Source organism: Falco naumanni, chromosome W, assembly GCF_017639655.2.
Source record: "Falco naumanni isolate bFalNau1 chromosome W, bFalNau1.pat, whole genome shotgun sequence".
NCBI lineage: Eukaryota > Metazoa > Chordata > Aves > Falconiformes > Falconidae > Falco > Falco naumanni.
This window is the reverse complement of record NC_054079.1, coordinates 26,407,631-26,423,545: the sequence shown is the minus strand read 5'-3', so window position 1 is coordinate 26,423,545 and position 15,915 is coordinate 26,407,631. Positions and strand designations below refer to the sequence as shown.

General features: G+C 39.2%; 1 protein-coding gene across 3 annotated transcripts in view; it reads right to left on the bottom strand.

Moving 5' to 3' along the window:
- The window catches only part of LOC121080550 (tyrosine-protein kinase Fer-like), a 217,443-nt gene that overhangs the window by 141,700 nt on the left and 59,828 nt on the right, over positions 1-15,915 (bottom strand). For all 3 annotated transcript variants that reach the window (XM_040578635.1, XM_040578636.1, XM_040578637.1), the window contains 4 exons: positions 11,639-11,822; positions 8,862-8,999; positions 7,348-7,467; positions 1,009-1,131 (listed from right to left, as the gene is read on the bottom strand). In XM_040578635.1, coding sequence (XP_040434569.1) covers positions 1,009-1,131; positions 7,348-7,467; positions 8,862-8,999; positions 11,639-11,822 — 565 coding nt within the window. The remainder of the gene's footprint in view (positions 1-1,008; positions 1,132-7,347; positions 7,468-8,861; positions 9,000-11,638; positions 11,823-15,915) is intronic.

Below are 15,915 nucleotides of genomic sequence, written 5' to 3'. Positions count from 1 at the left end.
AAACATTCCTAAGGGAAAAGAAGCATGAGGGAAAAACAAAGTCATAATGCTTAAAACCCCACAAAACTCATCTATTACAAAGTGTTTATCCCTTAAGCTATATACAGCAAAGAAGGTAGGTCAAGAATTGAAAAATGGGAAAATATACATACTGTGAGTATGTGTAGACTATCAAAGAAAGAACAGGAAACCATCAAATCAGAACAATTATATATATAAAGTTTCATATATGAATAAAATACTGCTCAGTGTATCAAGTTACAAGATGCCTTCAATGGAGAGCTTAGAAGTCTTTTTCAATTAAGACAATTATCTGAGGACTTGCATTCCATTTCATTGGTATTGCAAACCAATATTTATGACCAAGTTAGTAAGATTCTGATCAATCACAAAAATTGGAAAAACATCACTACAGACAGAAGTTATTTATCTGTTGTTATAACTTCAGACTGTGATGTGAAACTTAATCAAAGTTAGAAAAAAGACCAATAATCTTGATCAAAATTTATTATTTATAATAAATGTTTATTTGTGGCACTGTAAAACACCAATTAATCCCTCACTTTCATTATTTACTAGTCAGTATTACAGGGCATTGGTTCTACATTATTGCATAAGAAAGTTTGCATATCTTGCATATGGCTCTGAAAAGTCTTTCATAAAATCATATCTATACAATTAACTGTCAGATAGACAATCTGAATTGATTCCTTTTTTCCATCAAGTTGAAGTTACACTGCTAACCAAAGGTCCATTTCTTGAGCCATTCCAATAGTATGACAATTAAACCAAATTAAAGGAGCTGCTCAGTTCTCTAATTAATTAGGATCTGGAGCAGGGAAGGTTTATTTAAGACATGGGAAACTAACTTTTTGTTGTCGTTGATAATAATAATTTCTTACTAAAGAAAAACAATGTTAGTGCAAATTATTTCATATTTAAGTCTTAGGAACTGCATTACAGACAAATTTATCTCAAATTATATTTTGATATTTTAGTTGTACTTACTCTGATGTTTTTTCACAAGTCTTAGAGGACTCTTCTAATTTTTTCTCTAGTTCCAACACAAGTTTCTCTTTGCTCAAAAGTGTCTGCTGTGTCTGAATCAATTCTTCTATTACTGTTTTTAACCTGTAATACATACATTTCAGAAATCTATTGTATGCATACGCACATGGAACATATTTGGAAACATTCAAATATTTTTCCTATAGATGAAAATGAGCATTAGTCTTCAAAATATGTTATTTGCTGGTCATCGGCCTTTTTTCTGGCTGTACCTTTATATTATATTATATTATTAATCTATGTTATAGAATCCATACTAGATTGTGGATACATACAAACATAGAGAATTATCTGCTCCCTGAATCTGCCAGAATGCATGACACATTATGTGGATTAATTCTTTCCTAATATATTGCTGTAGTGGGTTTGTGTGGTAAGGTTTTGGTAGCGGGGGGGCTACTGGGGTGACTTCTGTGAGAAGTTGCTAGAAGCTTCCCCTATGTTTGATAGGGCCAATGCCAGCCAGCTCCAAGACAGACCCGCTGCTGGCCAAGGTCAAACCAATCAGCAACAGTAGGTAGTGCCTCTGTAGTGCCTATTTAAGGGGGGGAAATCTGTGCAATACAAAATTGCAACTGGAGAGAGGAGTGAGAATATGTGAGAGAAACAACTCTGCAGACACTAAGGCCAGTAAAGAGGGAGGGGGAGGAGGTGCTCCAGGCACCAGAGCAGAGATTCCCCTACAGCCCATGGAGGACCCCACACTGGGACAGGTGGATGCCTGAAGGAGGCTGTGATCCATGGGAAGCATGGCTAAAGCAGGTTTGCTGGTAGAACTTGTGAACCCGTGGAGAAAAGAGCCCATGCTGAAACAGGTTTGCTGGCAGAACTTATGACCCCAGAGGGGACCTATGCTTGAGCAGTCCATTCCTGAAGGACTGCACCCTGTGGAAGGGACCCATGCTGGAGCAGTTCATGAAGAACTACAGCCTGTGAGAAGGACTCATGTTGGAGAAGTTTGTGGAGAACTGTCTCCCATGGGAGGGACCTCACACTGGAGCAGGGGAAAGTGTGAGGAGGAAGGAGTGGCAGAAATGATGTGTGATGAACTGACCGCAACCCCCATTCCCTGTTCCTCTGCGCCACGCAAGGAGAGGAAGTAGAGAAATCAGGAGTGAAGTTGAGCCCAGGAAGAAGGGAGAGGTGGGCAGAAGGTGTTTTTAAGTTTTGATTTTTAGTTCTCATTATCCTACTCTGATTTGAATGGTAATAAATTAAACTAATTTCCCCAAGTTGAGTCTATTTTTTCCATGACAGTAATTGCTGAGTGATCTCCCTGTTCTTATCTCGATCTATGAGCCTTTCATTATATTTTCTCTCCCCTGTACGGTTCAGGAGGGAAGTGATAGAGCAGCTTTGGTGGGCACCTAGCATCCAGCCAGGGCCAAACCACCAGAATTGCTAATTCATGAGAATTTATATGAAAAATGAAACCCTTCAGACTGTTGAAGTATGTTAGATAAATATGTACAATCAGTAGTTGTGATGTATTAATCTCTAGAAATAATAAAACCAGAATCAGTAGGTTTTGCTTTGCAAGTTAAAACAATACTTTTTAGTATAAGAGTGATCTGTATATTCTTCTCTATATGACTAACTTTTTTAAATCTACAAAATTTTTGGTAATGGTAAGTCCAAAATAAAGGTAAAATTTCTACAAGAATACTCAACATTAACTGAGAAACTATTATTACACATTAAAACCATTATTGACACTTTTCAATTATACTGGCAAACACTCCAATACCAAAAAAAGTCAACAAATGTAAAATGAGACTTTAAGATATAATTGTCAGTCAGCTCTACACAAAGCAGACATAAGGCTCACATAACAAAAAATATGATTTGACTTCAAACTAAGCTAGGAGAATAATTAAAAAAATATCCTTTCCTTCTTGGCACTTATCTATCCATTTTCAAGTATCTTACTCTGCTTCCCCTGTATTTTCAAGCACAATTTCAATAAAAGATATAGTAAAAAGTTGGAAAAAGGTAAAATACATATAGTACTTGATACTTATATACTTATATAGTACTTGATCTTTAAGGTCCCTTCCAACCCAAACCATTCTATGATTCTATGACAGGGGTCCTCAAACTTTTTAACCAGGGGGCCGGGGCACGGATGAAGTGGCAGGAGGTCATCTGCAGCTGCTTGGTTTCCCCCCCCAACCCCCGGCGGGGGGGGGGGGGGGGGGGGGGGGGGGGGGGGTGTTCTTTAAATACCGGGAGCCGGACTGAGGACCCTGGGGGGCCATATCCGACCCGCGGGCTGTACTTTGAGGACCCCTGTTCTATGATTTATCAGGAGACACTACATCTCTCTAATTACTTTTAAAAGTTCCCTAATAAACTCTTGACTTTTAACTACCTCTTTCTGTCAAATCTTTTTTATTCATAAACAGAAACTTACCTGAAAGCATAAAACTGAGCCAGTTTTGTCATAACTTGTCCCTAGAATATATTTTATTAAAACCTTCAATAATGCACATAAAATTGTCATTCTCATATACTCAAAAAAATTATTGGTTTGACCAAAAATTCTTGATTCTGAATTAACATATAACTTCTAATCCATTCAATGTCTGGGAAATAAGACCAGTATATGTATTAGATTTATGATAATTGCTAGATGCTGGAAGTAGTTTTCCACTGCAGAAACATAACGATGCAGTATTTTGAAGATCCAAGACCATGATCTCAGCTCTAAAGGTCAACGGTCAAATTCCTATTGTTTCAGAACATACAGAATGGATCTTTAAAAAGCTATCATCTATCAAGAAAGGATGTAATACACCTTATTTGAGAATATCTAGTCAATGCAGAATAAGTTGATGCAAGCATGCTATATTTTTCTAGTAGTTTTAAAGCAAGATTCTAGTAAAAGCTATCTAAAAAGCAGTTGACAAGGTATATCAAGCAAAAGTGTTTAAAGAAAACTAAGCAGTCATAAGAAGAAAGATTCTTGCTTGTATTAAAAACAATTAAAAAAAGAAGAAAGAGGATAATAATAAAGAGTCAGTTTTTACAGTGCCAGGAGATAACTAGTAGAGATCCACAAAAATCTGCACTGCTTAATATGTTTATAACAACTGAGATGAAACAACAATTTAAAAAGTGACCAAGAATGTTGACAGTACAATGTTATTTGAGGTAGTAAAGAAGGGGCTGAATGTGAATAATGCAAAAGGATTTGTCTGAATCTTATGAGAATCAGTAACTGGACTGCCATTTGGAAAATTAATCTCAATGTATATTAAAATAAACAAATATACAAGGGGGAAAAAATCCAAAACTTTATACAGTTAATGGCTGACCATTACCACTAAGAAATGAGAATCTTGGGGTTACAACAGACATTTCCATTAAAATACTGACTTGATACTCAACAGTGGTCAGAAAAATCAAAGAGAAGGATTGTCTCGTTTTTTTAAAAAATTAAGCAGAATAAGAACATAGGAAACGTTGATATGCCTCTCTCTAATCTATGTATCTGGATTACCTGTGCAATTCTGATCATTTATCTCAAAACCAGTACAGTAACCTTGAAAAAAAATCAAAGATAGATAACAAGCTTAATAAAAGTTAAGAAGTTTTGGGAAAGGAAGGACTAAAGCTAAAGACTGTTTGCTTTGAAAAGAAAGATGACAGTGCAGGAGTATGATAAAAATTTACAATATCATGAATGGGGTGGAAAGCAGTACATTGTTCCTATTGTCTTCCAAAACAGGAGCTTAGAGTCATAAAAAGAAACTAGGAAGTAACAGGTCCACATAATGTTAAATTGATCTTTGGAATTTCTTGACCTGTGGACAATAGATACTTATACATATTGAAACTGACTGGACAAATTAATGAAAGAAAAATACATCTAAGGCTATTACAAACAAATATTACTTCTGGCTCAAAAAAATTCTAATCTGCAAATTATGGGAGGCTGAGAGAACATTCTGGGGAATGCACACACATCCTGTTCTTGTTGTCTTGCCAAGACTTTCCCTTTGGGCTAATGTCAGAGATAAGAAAGTTGGCTATGTCAGTCTTTGGTCTGACCTAATATAGTCAGAGTCATTTGCTCAGAGGCCCTAATATACTCCATACCAGAAAGTTGGCATGCAGCAACACTTCAAAGAACTATTTGATACCTGTTCCAAAAATAAAATCACAGCATAAAATTTCTCTCTCAAATGTATCAAAGAATTTAAAGTGCATGACTAAAAGCTTTGTAACAGGACTCACTGGAAGTTGTATTTAAAAAATTATATTTATGAAAATATTAAGATACTTATTTACAAACACAAATTTCAACAAAATCATTTGCTAAAAATGCAGTGTTTAAGCTGCTTTGCTTAGACATGCTGATGGCTTACTTCTAAACACTGGGATATGGAAGACAAGCAAAAAAAGAAGTTATTTCTATTTTTGAGCTGTGGAAGGTAGAATCTTATAAAAATTGTAAGAAAGACCTTTCAAAAGAGAGTTTTAGTATATATTTTTTCCTTGTAACTATGCTGAAGTACATCTAGCTGGACAACAAATACATAGTTCAAGCAGGAATAATCTCAATTTAGTAATGATGAAGAATATATCATAGAATCATAGAATGGTTTGGGTTGGAAGGGACCTTAAAGATCATCTAATTCCAACCCCCTTCCATGGGCAGGGACACCTTCCACTAGAACAGGTTGCTCAAAGTCCCATCCAACCTGGCCTTAAACACTTCCAGGGATGGGGCATCCACAACTTCTCTGGGCAACCTCTTCCAGTGCCTCACTTCATAGTAAACATTTTCTTCATAATATCTAATCTAAATCTACTCTCTCTCAGTTTAAAACCATTCCCCCTTGCCCTATCACTATATGCCCTTCTAAAAAGTCCCTCTCCAGCTTTCTTGCAGGCCCACTTTAGGTACTGGAAGGCCACTATAAAGTCTCCCCGGAGCCTTCTCTTCAGGCTGAACAACCCCAACTCTCTCAGCCTGTCATCATAGGAGAGGTGCTCCAGCCCCCTGATCATTTTCGTGGCCCTCCTCTGGACTCATTCCAATAAGTCCATGTCCTTCTTATGTTGGGGGCTCCAAAGCTGAACACAGTACTCCAGGTGGGGTCTCATGAGAGCAGAATAGAGGGGTAGGATCACCTCCCTCAACCTGCTGGCCGCACTTCTTTTGATGCAACCCAGGATTTGGTGTGCTTTCTGAGCTGCAAGCACATTGTTGGGCCATGCTGAGCTTTTCTTCCCCCAACACCCCCAAGTCCTTTTCCTCAGGGCTGCTCTCAATCCATTCTCTGCCCAGCCTGTATTTATAGTTGGGGTTGTCCCAACCCAGGTGCAGGACCTTTCACTTGGCCTTGTTGAATTTCATGACGTTCTCATGGGCCCACCTCTCAAGCCTGTCAAGGTCCCTCTGGACAGCATCCCTTCCCTCAAGCGTGTTGACTGCACCTCTCAGCTTGGTGTCATTGGCAAACTTGCTGAGGGTGCACTCAATCTACATTAGATCACTGTTAGTACAGCTACATTGATGTTAGTAAATTAATACATATTAAAGGTTATAACAGTGAATAAGAATTTTCTTTGGAAAACAAAACACAACACCTACAAAACAGGTAAAACAAATGTATTTATGAACAGGTTTAGATTGGATATTAGGAAAATTTTCCTCACTGAATGGGTGGCCAAGTACTGGAACAGGCTGCCCAGGGTGGTTGTGGAATCACCATCCCTGGAGATGTTTAAAAAACATGTAGGGTGCTTAGGGACATGGTTTAGTGGTGGACTTGGCAGTCCTGGGTTAATGGTTGGACTTGATGATCTTAAAGGTCTTTTCCAACCTAAATGTTTCTATGATTCTATAATTCTATGATTTCCTGGTTGGCAATTTGCATAACTGACTACATCACTATACTCAGTGGCTTCATAAACAGATTTCACTATTTTTTCTATAATACTGAATGTGGAAGCACCTTTGAGAAAATCATTAAGTTCACAGGGAGAATTCATGTTGAATTTGGGGCACTGTAAAAATTAACTAGTGAGGAGGAGAGACTAGATTGAAAGATCAGGCAAGTGCTGCTTTTTTGATTTGGGGGGATTTGGGGGAGAGTATTTTGTGCAAAGGAACAATAAAAAGTGCAATGGGCAAAAGTCTATAGCTTAAAAACATTATTGCAGAAACTGGACCTTAAAAGTCAGGACACAGCTATGCAATGAGATGATAGAGCCTAGACATTGTGTATGACAATTTCTGAAGTATTAAAATTTTTAAAGAAAACTTACGTGACTTGTAAACTTTCTGCTGTTAGATTATTCCACATGATCTCATTAGCTTGAAGGTTTTCATTTTCTTCTAGTAAAGACATATCAAACTCTATTGCTTGTTCAACAACTTCTGATGACCTAATTTAGCAAATAAAAGTTATATTTGCAAAATTAACATGTATCTTTAGATCATAAAGAAAATTGGTGTTTTGAATTATTAATAACTAGAATATAGTTAAAATTACATATGAGATAAAGCAAAAACAACAATAGGATATATATTCTTTTTACGTTAAATAAAGGACACAGTCTTAATTCTTTGAATTAATATCACAACATAATCAAGGTTTTAAGGGGGTATCTATTATATATAATATATATATATATAAGGGGGTATAGATCCACTGATATAAATATATATAGCTGATCCAGCTATAAATCTGCACATGACAGTTATCAATCTGCACATTAATAACAAAGGATAATACAAGAAGTCTTAGGACTATCCACTTATGTACCAATATGCAAGATCAGTTCAATAAACAGCAAATAAAGTTTATTTTTTAAATTAAAAACTTTCTTGCATTACCTGCATATTTTGTTGTTTCAGTCACTACTTTGCAATAACTGCAGTGTATACAGGGGTACCTAGAGTTCACTTTAAACTATTTAGAATATAGGCAATGAGAGAAATATAACCGAGAAACTTAACTTAGCCCAGGATACAAAATACACACTAAATTAGCTCACACTGAATCTGGGTTATCACGTGTCCAAAGAAGAGCAACAAAGCAGGTGAAGGGTCTAGAGAACAAGTCTTATGAGGAGCAGTTGAGGGAACTGGGGTTGTTTAGTCTGGAGAAGAGGAGGCTCAGGGGAGACCTTATTGCTCTCTACAACTACCTGAAAGGAGGCTGTAGTGAGGTGAGTGTCAGTCTCCTTTCCCAAGTAACAAGTGATAGGATGAGGGGAAACAGCCTCAAGTTGTGCCAGCAGAGGTTTAGGTTGGATATTGTGAAAAATTTCCTCACTGAAGAGGTTGTCAAGCATTGGAACAGGGTGCCCAGGGAGGTGGTTGAGTCACCATCCCTGCAGGTATTTAAAAAACGCATAGATGTGGTGCTTAGGGACATGGTTTAGTGGTGGACCTGGCAGTGTTAGGTTAATGGTTGGACTTGATGATCTCAAAGGTCTTTTCCAACCAAAATGATTCTATGATTCTATGTATAGTCTGCTGCTAGTACCAATATTATGGCTCTTCATATGTGATAATAGTAATTGGAATTCTGTTTTTCTGGAGACAGCCAAAGAGATGGGTGGTTGAAGAAACAGGTTAAAAACCTGACATTCAGGCAACTGTCTGTGCATGCAAGTGGATTAGCTTTTCAAGTAGGACAATACTTTACAAATAACAATTTAAAAGAAACCAAACAAAAAAATACAACTCTGATCACTTTAGAAGTGTTGTAGTTTAATACAAATTTTTCCTCCAGAAGAAACATGAACATGTACACCAAGATGAAAACTTATACCTATGTGTATCTATGAAGTCATTATACTCAGAGTTAGGGTCTATCTGTTCAACAGAAGTCTGGATCTCTTTATGGACATTCGCAATCTCTTCAGTTACAAGACTGGTGATCTGGCTATATTCATCCAAGATTCCTTTTCTAGAGAGAAAAAAAACTATAGTGTATAACATGGTATTGAAGGCATATAACGATGATGCTTCAGGCTTTCAGTTTTCTGCTATGACAAACTCTTGTTTCAACTGGCTAAAAAGGGAGGAAAAAAAAGACCATATATTACTCAAAAAAATAACAGATCAATTGTGACCTCTTCTTTACAGATTGGCTATGAGTAGAGAAGTCTCCAAGACCATGCTCCTTTATACTAATTACAGTGCATCTACATATAGTGTAGTTAAATTAAAGCTGTAGAGATTACAGGGAAAAGGAATATATACAGCTCATTGATGACACCCTGCTTTATGACCAGAAAACTTATGCTAGTTATTATTTATACAGAAGCTTTTCACAATCTCCTGACTGACAAAATAAGTATATTCTGACATATGGTAAAAAGAGTAAAAAAAAATAGTCAGTGTGCATTTCCTTTAAGACCTGGCTTTCTCCATTACCTTAAGCGTTCTCTTTCATATCTTGATTTTATTATTTGGTCATTAGGACAAAAATAAGCATAAGTCACAAGTTCACATATATTTACAAGAAGAAAAAAAATCAAACAAAAAATTGACGTGAAAAAGTACAAGCCATCTAGTCTAATGACCTGCCCGCAACAGTAGGCAAAAGCAAGTGATTAGGGAATGGTAAAAGAAAATAATATGTGATATTTTACCACTACATTTAATAGCATACAGTGATATTTCCCCAAAACACCTTCCTAGTCTTCAAGTTTTAGCTTTCCATAAATAGCCCTTCATAATAATTTCCTATTTCATTTTTATTTTTGACAGGTTTTTCAGTTTCTGAAGCATGGTGAGTATTTTTTTTTAATACTGATGAATTTTGACCATCCCAGAGGAATGTGCAGGAAAAAAAGTATCAGCAGATTTTTCCTGGATGATAAGATCTCAAGTTATGTTTATTTTATAAAAAATATTATCAGCTTGTATTCCTTCAGTACTTTTTCTAAGAAGAAAACAGACAACAGAATTCATTAATGTCAACTACAGCAATGTCAGATCTAAAAGAAATGGAATCTATGTTAATTATTTTTAAAAAATAATTAGTGATGTTAATATACACTTCAAGTTTACCAAACTAATTGATTTGCAAAACCAAGATTATTAACAAAGTATATGTCACACAGATAGCTACACCAACCCCACACTTGAAATCACCATCTCCTTTTGTAGAATTAAGCCCAAAGATATTAGACAACAGTAATTTTCCAATAGATTCAGATATCACTGAAAATGTTTATTTAGTGACAAGAATATTTTTACAGCTTTTTATTCCAAAGATGACAAAGAAAATTGGGTTCAATGGTTTTTTTTTCAATGATGAAACTCTTCAGTGAATTATCATAATTCACAGTTATGAAAAATCACATTAATTACAGCACACAAATTGAACTGAAGTCTCTTGCTGTGATTTTACATACAAAATTAAGATTAAAAGGACTGTGCAGAGACTACTATAGAGGTCTATTTCATTTACATAACTGTACCAGAATCAAAGGGAGCAATGAAACTTCATGAGGCTGTTAATATCGTCTGTATCACCTAAGCATATAAAGCATGAAACCCTCAACTCTCCTTCACTTCCTATGTGCTGAAGTCAAGATGAATGTAGACTTTGGAAAAGGTAAGAAAATGAGAGATAGAAGAGTGTCTCCCATCTAAATGAACAATACTTACAAAAAGAGGTAACTTGTTTTTCTTTTAGATTAAGTGATTTACAAGCAATATTTTTTAATTGCAGCCCTCAGAATGTCTTAGAGAAAGATCTACAGAACAGTCTCCCAAACCAACTCATATTCTTAAGGAAAGTCAAAGACACAGCATGGTGGTTACAAATCAGAAAAGATAGCTTAGAGTCCTCATTGACAATTCTCTGAGATCAATTTGCACATCTTCATCAGTGATGTGGGGAATGATATTTCAGAAAAAAGTAATTGTATTTTTAAGGCTGGATTCCATACAATGAAATTAGGTTTATATGATCCTGCTATTTGCACACAAATAAGTAACCATGCACCTGCCTGGCCCTCATCCCAAATGACTTTCAAGATTGTTGGCCATTTTAAACCAAATTGGTTCCCGGCAGAATTTCACAAAAATAAGGCTACTGGAGAGGCAACTAACTTTAGAATAGAATAGAATAGAATAGAATAGAATAGAATAGAATAGAATAGAATAGAATAGAATAGAATAATTTCAGTTGGAAGGGACCTACAACAATCATCTAGTCCAACTGTCTTACCAATTCAGGGCTGAACAAGTTAAAGCATGTTAATTTGCCATAGTATTCCAGCTGAAGCTAAGGATAAAGCATGAGGTTAACTATAAACACTGAAGTTAATCTCTAAGATTTTAAAAGTTTTATGAGAAGACAGTCTCTCACTAAAATGCTTAAGTAACCCCTTAAAATTACTATCTGCATTTATTTGAACAGACTTCTCCATGCACAATTGTTGTCAACAGAAAGAAGAAAACAGCTTTTTCATTATCCTCGATATACAAATAATTGATGAAGATTTATTATTTTCTAATAATACTATAAATTAATTAGGATATTATACATAAAATGTGGAAATGAGAAAAATATAAGAAAATACAGCTTACAGGGCTTTAATCATTTCTTCTTCCATCTTCTGTAGTGAATCAAGTAACAGAGGAAGTGTAGTGTCATAATATTGGTGCTGATGTAACTGTGCTCCTTTCAGTGCCAATACATATTGATTATGCAATATATGAAGTTTCATAGTGGCTTTATCACACCGATCTTTGGCTTTCACAGTCTCCTTTCCTGAGAATAAAGAAAAAAAGAAAATTCTTATGGTGATTTCAATGTATACAAACATCAATACATGTGGTTGACATAAATCTAATAGATTCATGATAAGTTTGCACTTTGTTCCACAATAAGTTTAAACAATTTCTCTGAAGAAGCTAAAATTTTACAGTTCTCAGGTCACTAGTAAGACCAAATGTCTTAGTGTTCCTATTCAAGACTAAGAAAAAAACGCTGCACTTTCTCTGAGCACAAATGTGAGAATACTTGAACTGAAAGTATATGAAAAGCATCATCTGCATAAGTATAAAAATAATATAAATACAAAGAATTAAATAAACCCCATTTAAACACATGACTATCACAAATGCTAATCTTTTATCTGTCTCAGAGTAAATAAACATTTTTTTAATTAAGAAAATAAGAAATGTCCTACTAGGTCAGACCCCTGATCCATTTAGACCAGTACTCTATCTCCCAATAGCGATAGTGGGAACTGCTTTTAGGGAAACCATGTGTATTGGGGTTTACATGGCAATGTTTTGGTAGTGGAGGGGCTGCAGGGGTGGCTTCTGTGAGAAGCTGCCAGAAGCTTCCCCCATGTCCAACAGACGCAGTGCCAGGTGGCTCCAGGACAGACCCACTGCTGGCCAAAGCTGAGCCAATCAGCAATGGTGGTAGTGCCTCTGTGATAGCATATTTAAGAAGGGAGGAGGGGGGAAGGAACTGCTGCACAACTGCAGCTGGGAGACACAGCAGTGAGAATATATGAGAGAAACAACTCTGCAGACACTAAGGTCAGTGAAGAAGGAGGGGGAGGAGGTGCTCCAGGCACCAGAGCAGAGATTCCCCTGCAACCTGTGGTGAAGTCCATGATGGAGCAGATATCCACCTGCAGCCTGTGGTGGACTCCACACCAAAGTAGCTGGACACGCCCAAAGGAGAGAACCCACACTGGAGTAGTCCATTCCTGAAGGACCACACTCCATGGAAAGAAACCATGCTGGAGCAGTCTGTGAAGAGCTGCAGCCAGTGGGAAAGACCCACACTGGAGAAGTTCATGGAGGACTGTCTCCCATGAGTAGGACCCCATGCTGGAGCAGGGGAAGAGAGCAAGGAGGAAGGAGCAGCAGAGACAATGTGTGATGAACTGATCAGAACCTCCATTCCCTGTTCCTTCTGTGCTGCTTGAAGGGAAGAGTTAGGGAAGCCAGGAGTCAAGCCAGGGAAGAAGGGGGGGGGGGGGGGGGGGGAGGTGTTTTAAGGTTAGTTTTTATTTCTCATTGCCCTACTCTGACTTTTGATTGGTGGGCAGGTGTACGGCAGCAGGCAGGTGCAGGGCAGCATGGTGACCATCTGGCAAAATGCAGTGTCCCCTACTTCTGAGCTTCTAGCACCTGGTAGAACCAATGCAGCCTGTCATAGTTTAACCCCAGATGGCAACCAAGTACCACACAGACACATCCTCACTCCCCCTTACCCAGAGGGATGGGGAGGAGAATCAGAAACGAATGTAAAACTCGAGGGTTGAGATAAGAACAGTTTAATAGGTGAAGCAAAAGCCGCGCATGCAAGCAAAGCAAAACAAGGAATTCATTCACCACTTCCCATGGGCAGGCAGGTGTTCGGCCATCCCCAGGAAAGCAGGGCTCCGTCACGTGTAACGGTTACTTGGGAAGACAAATGCCATAATGCCAAATGTCCCCTCCTTCCTTCTTCTTCCCCCAGTTTATATACTCAGCATGATGTCATATGGTATGGAATATCCCTTCGGCTAGTTTGGGTCAGCTGTCCTGGCTGTGTCCTCTCCCAATTTCTTGTGCCCCTCCAGCCCTCTGGCTGGCAGGGCCCAAGAAACTGAAAGGTCCTTGACTTAGTATAAACATTACCCAGCAACAATTAAAAACCTCAGTGCGTTATCAACATTGTTCTCACATCAGAGCCAAAACACAGCACTGCCCCAGCTACTAAGAAGAAAATTAACTCTATTCCAGCTGAAACCAGGACACAGCCACACAGAGAGAGCTCCTGTTCAAGCATGCAACCACCCAGGTTTCCGGCTGTGGGATGTGTGAAGGGATATTCCTAGAGGTGGAAAGTGATTGTAAGCAACACTGTGGGAGATGTGACCAAACTGATGAGCTACTCTGCTTGGTGGCTGAGCTGCGGGAGGAGGTGAGCAGACTGAGGAGTATTCAATACTCTGATAGGGAGATTGATCAATGGAGACATACTCTGACACCTATGATGCACAGGAGACAACTCAGCATGACCACTGTGGAGGCAGGTCCTGGATCTGCTTTGTGCCAGGAGGAAAGCAGTGTCACAAGGGATAAGGAGGGGTGGAAGAGTGTTACAGTAGAGAGCGGTAAGAGAAACCCCTCCTTACCCTCTAAGCTACCCTCCGAGATAACTTTACTGAACAGGTACAAGGCCCTGGGTATAGCAGATGAAGTGCATAATGAGAAAGAGGAGGAACCTGAGCAAGCAGTCTTGCCAAGATCAGAGAGACACCAACCCCTCACAACAAAACCCACAGTAAGACCAGCACCAAGAAGAAACAACAGTGAGTTATGGTCATTGGTGAGTCCCTCCTGTGCAGAACGGAAGCAGATGTTTGCAGACCAGACCCTCTTTCAAGGAAGCTTGCTGCCTCCCTGGGGCCCGAATTAGGGATGTCACCACAAGACTGAAGAGCCTAGTTCAACATTCAGACTACTATCCATTCCTGCTCTTTCACGTGGGTACAAATGATGTCACAACAAAACGTCTGAGGTTAATCAAAACAGACTTCAGAGACCTGGGAAGAATAGTAAAAAATTCAGGAGCACAGGCAGTATTTTCCTCAGTCCTCCCAGTAATAGGGGGAGACCTCAGCAGAAACCCACAAGCCCAGTATATCAATACCCAACTCCAATAATGGTGCCTGCACCAAAAGTTTGGGGTTTTAAACCATGCAAGAGTATTCAAGAGACAAGGTATGCTGGGGCCTGATGGGATCCACTTGTCACAATGGGGAATATGAGTCAGGGTGTAAGTTGGCAGGGCTGAGTGAGAGAGTTTTAAACTAGAAATGATGGGGGAAGGGGATACCAACAGGATTATACTAGGTAAGGCAAGGTGTAATAGGTTTGCGTAGCAAGGTTTTGGTAGTGAAGAGGGCTACAGGGGTGACTTCTGTGAGAAGCTGCTAGAAGCTTCCCCTGTGTACGATAGAGCCAATGCAAGCTGTCTCCAAGATGAACCCACTGCTGGCCAAGGCCAAGCCAATCAGCAACAGTGGTAACACCTCTGTGATAACATATTTAAGAAGGGGGGAGGGGAAAGAAAACTGAGCAACTGCAGCTGGAGAGAGGAGTGAGAAAACGTGAAACAACTCTGCAGACACTGAGGTCAGTGAAGAAGGAGGGGAAGGAGGTGCTCCAGGCGCCAGAGTAGAGATTCCCCTGCAGCCCATGGTAAAGACATTAGTGAGGCATGCTGTTCCCCTGCAGCTCGTGGAGGTCCATGGTGGAGGATATCCACCAGCAGCCTGTGGAGGACCCCACACTGAAGCAGGTGAATGCGCCCAAAAGGAGAGAGCCTGCGCTGGAGCTGGCAGGCTCTTGGCAGGACTCATGGACCTGTGGAGAGAGGACCCCACACTAGAGCAGATTTGCTGGCAGGACTTGTGAACCTGTGGTGGACCTACGCTGGAGCAGTCTGTTCCTGAAGGACTGCATCCCATGGAAGGGACTCACGCTAGAGCAGTTCATGAAGAGCTGTAGCCTGTAGGAAGGACTCACGTTGGAGAAGCTCATGGAGAACTGTCTCCTGTGGGAGTGACTTCATGCTGTAGCAGGGGAAGAGAGTGAAGAGTACTCCCCCTGATGAGGAAGGAGCAGCAGAGACAACATGTGATGAACTGACCACAACTCCCATTCCCCATCCGGATGTGCCGCTAGGGGGGAGGAGGTAGAGAACTCTGGAGTAAAGTTAAGCCTGGGAAGAAGGGAGGGGCAGGGGAAAGAAAGTGCAAATTCATGCATGTGGGTCAGGGCAATCCCAAGCACATATACAGGCTGGGAAGAGAATGGATTGAGAGCAGCCCTGAGGAGAAGGACTTGGG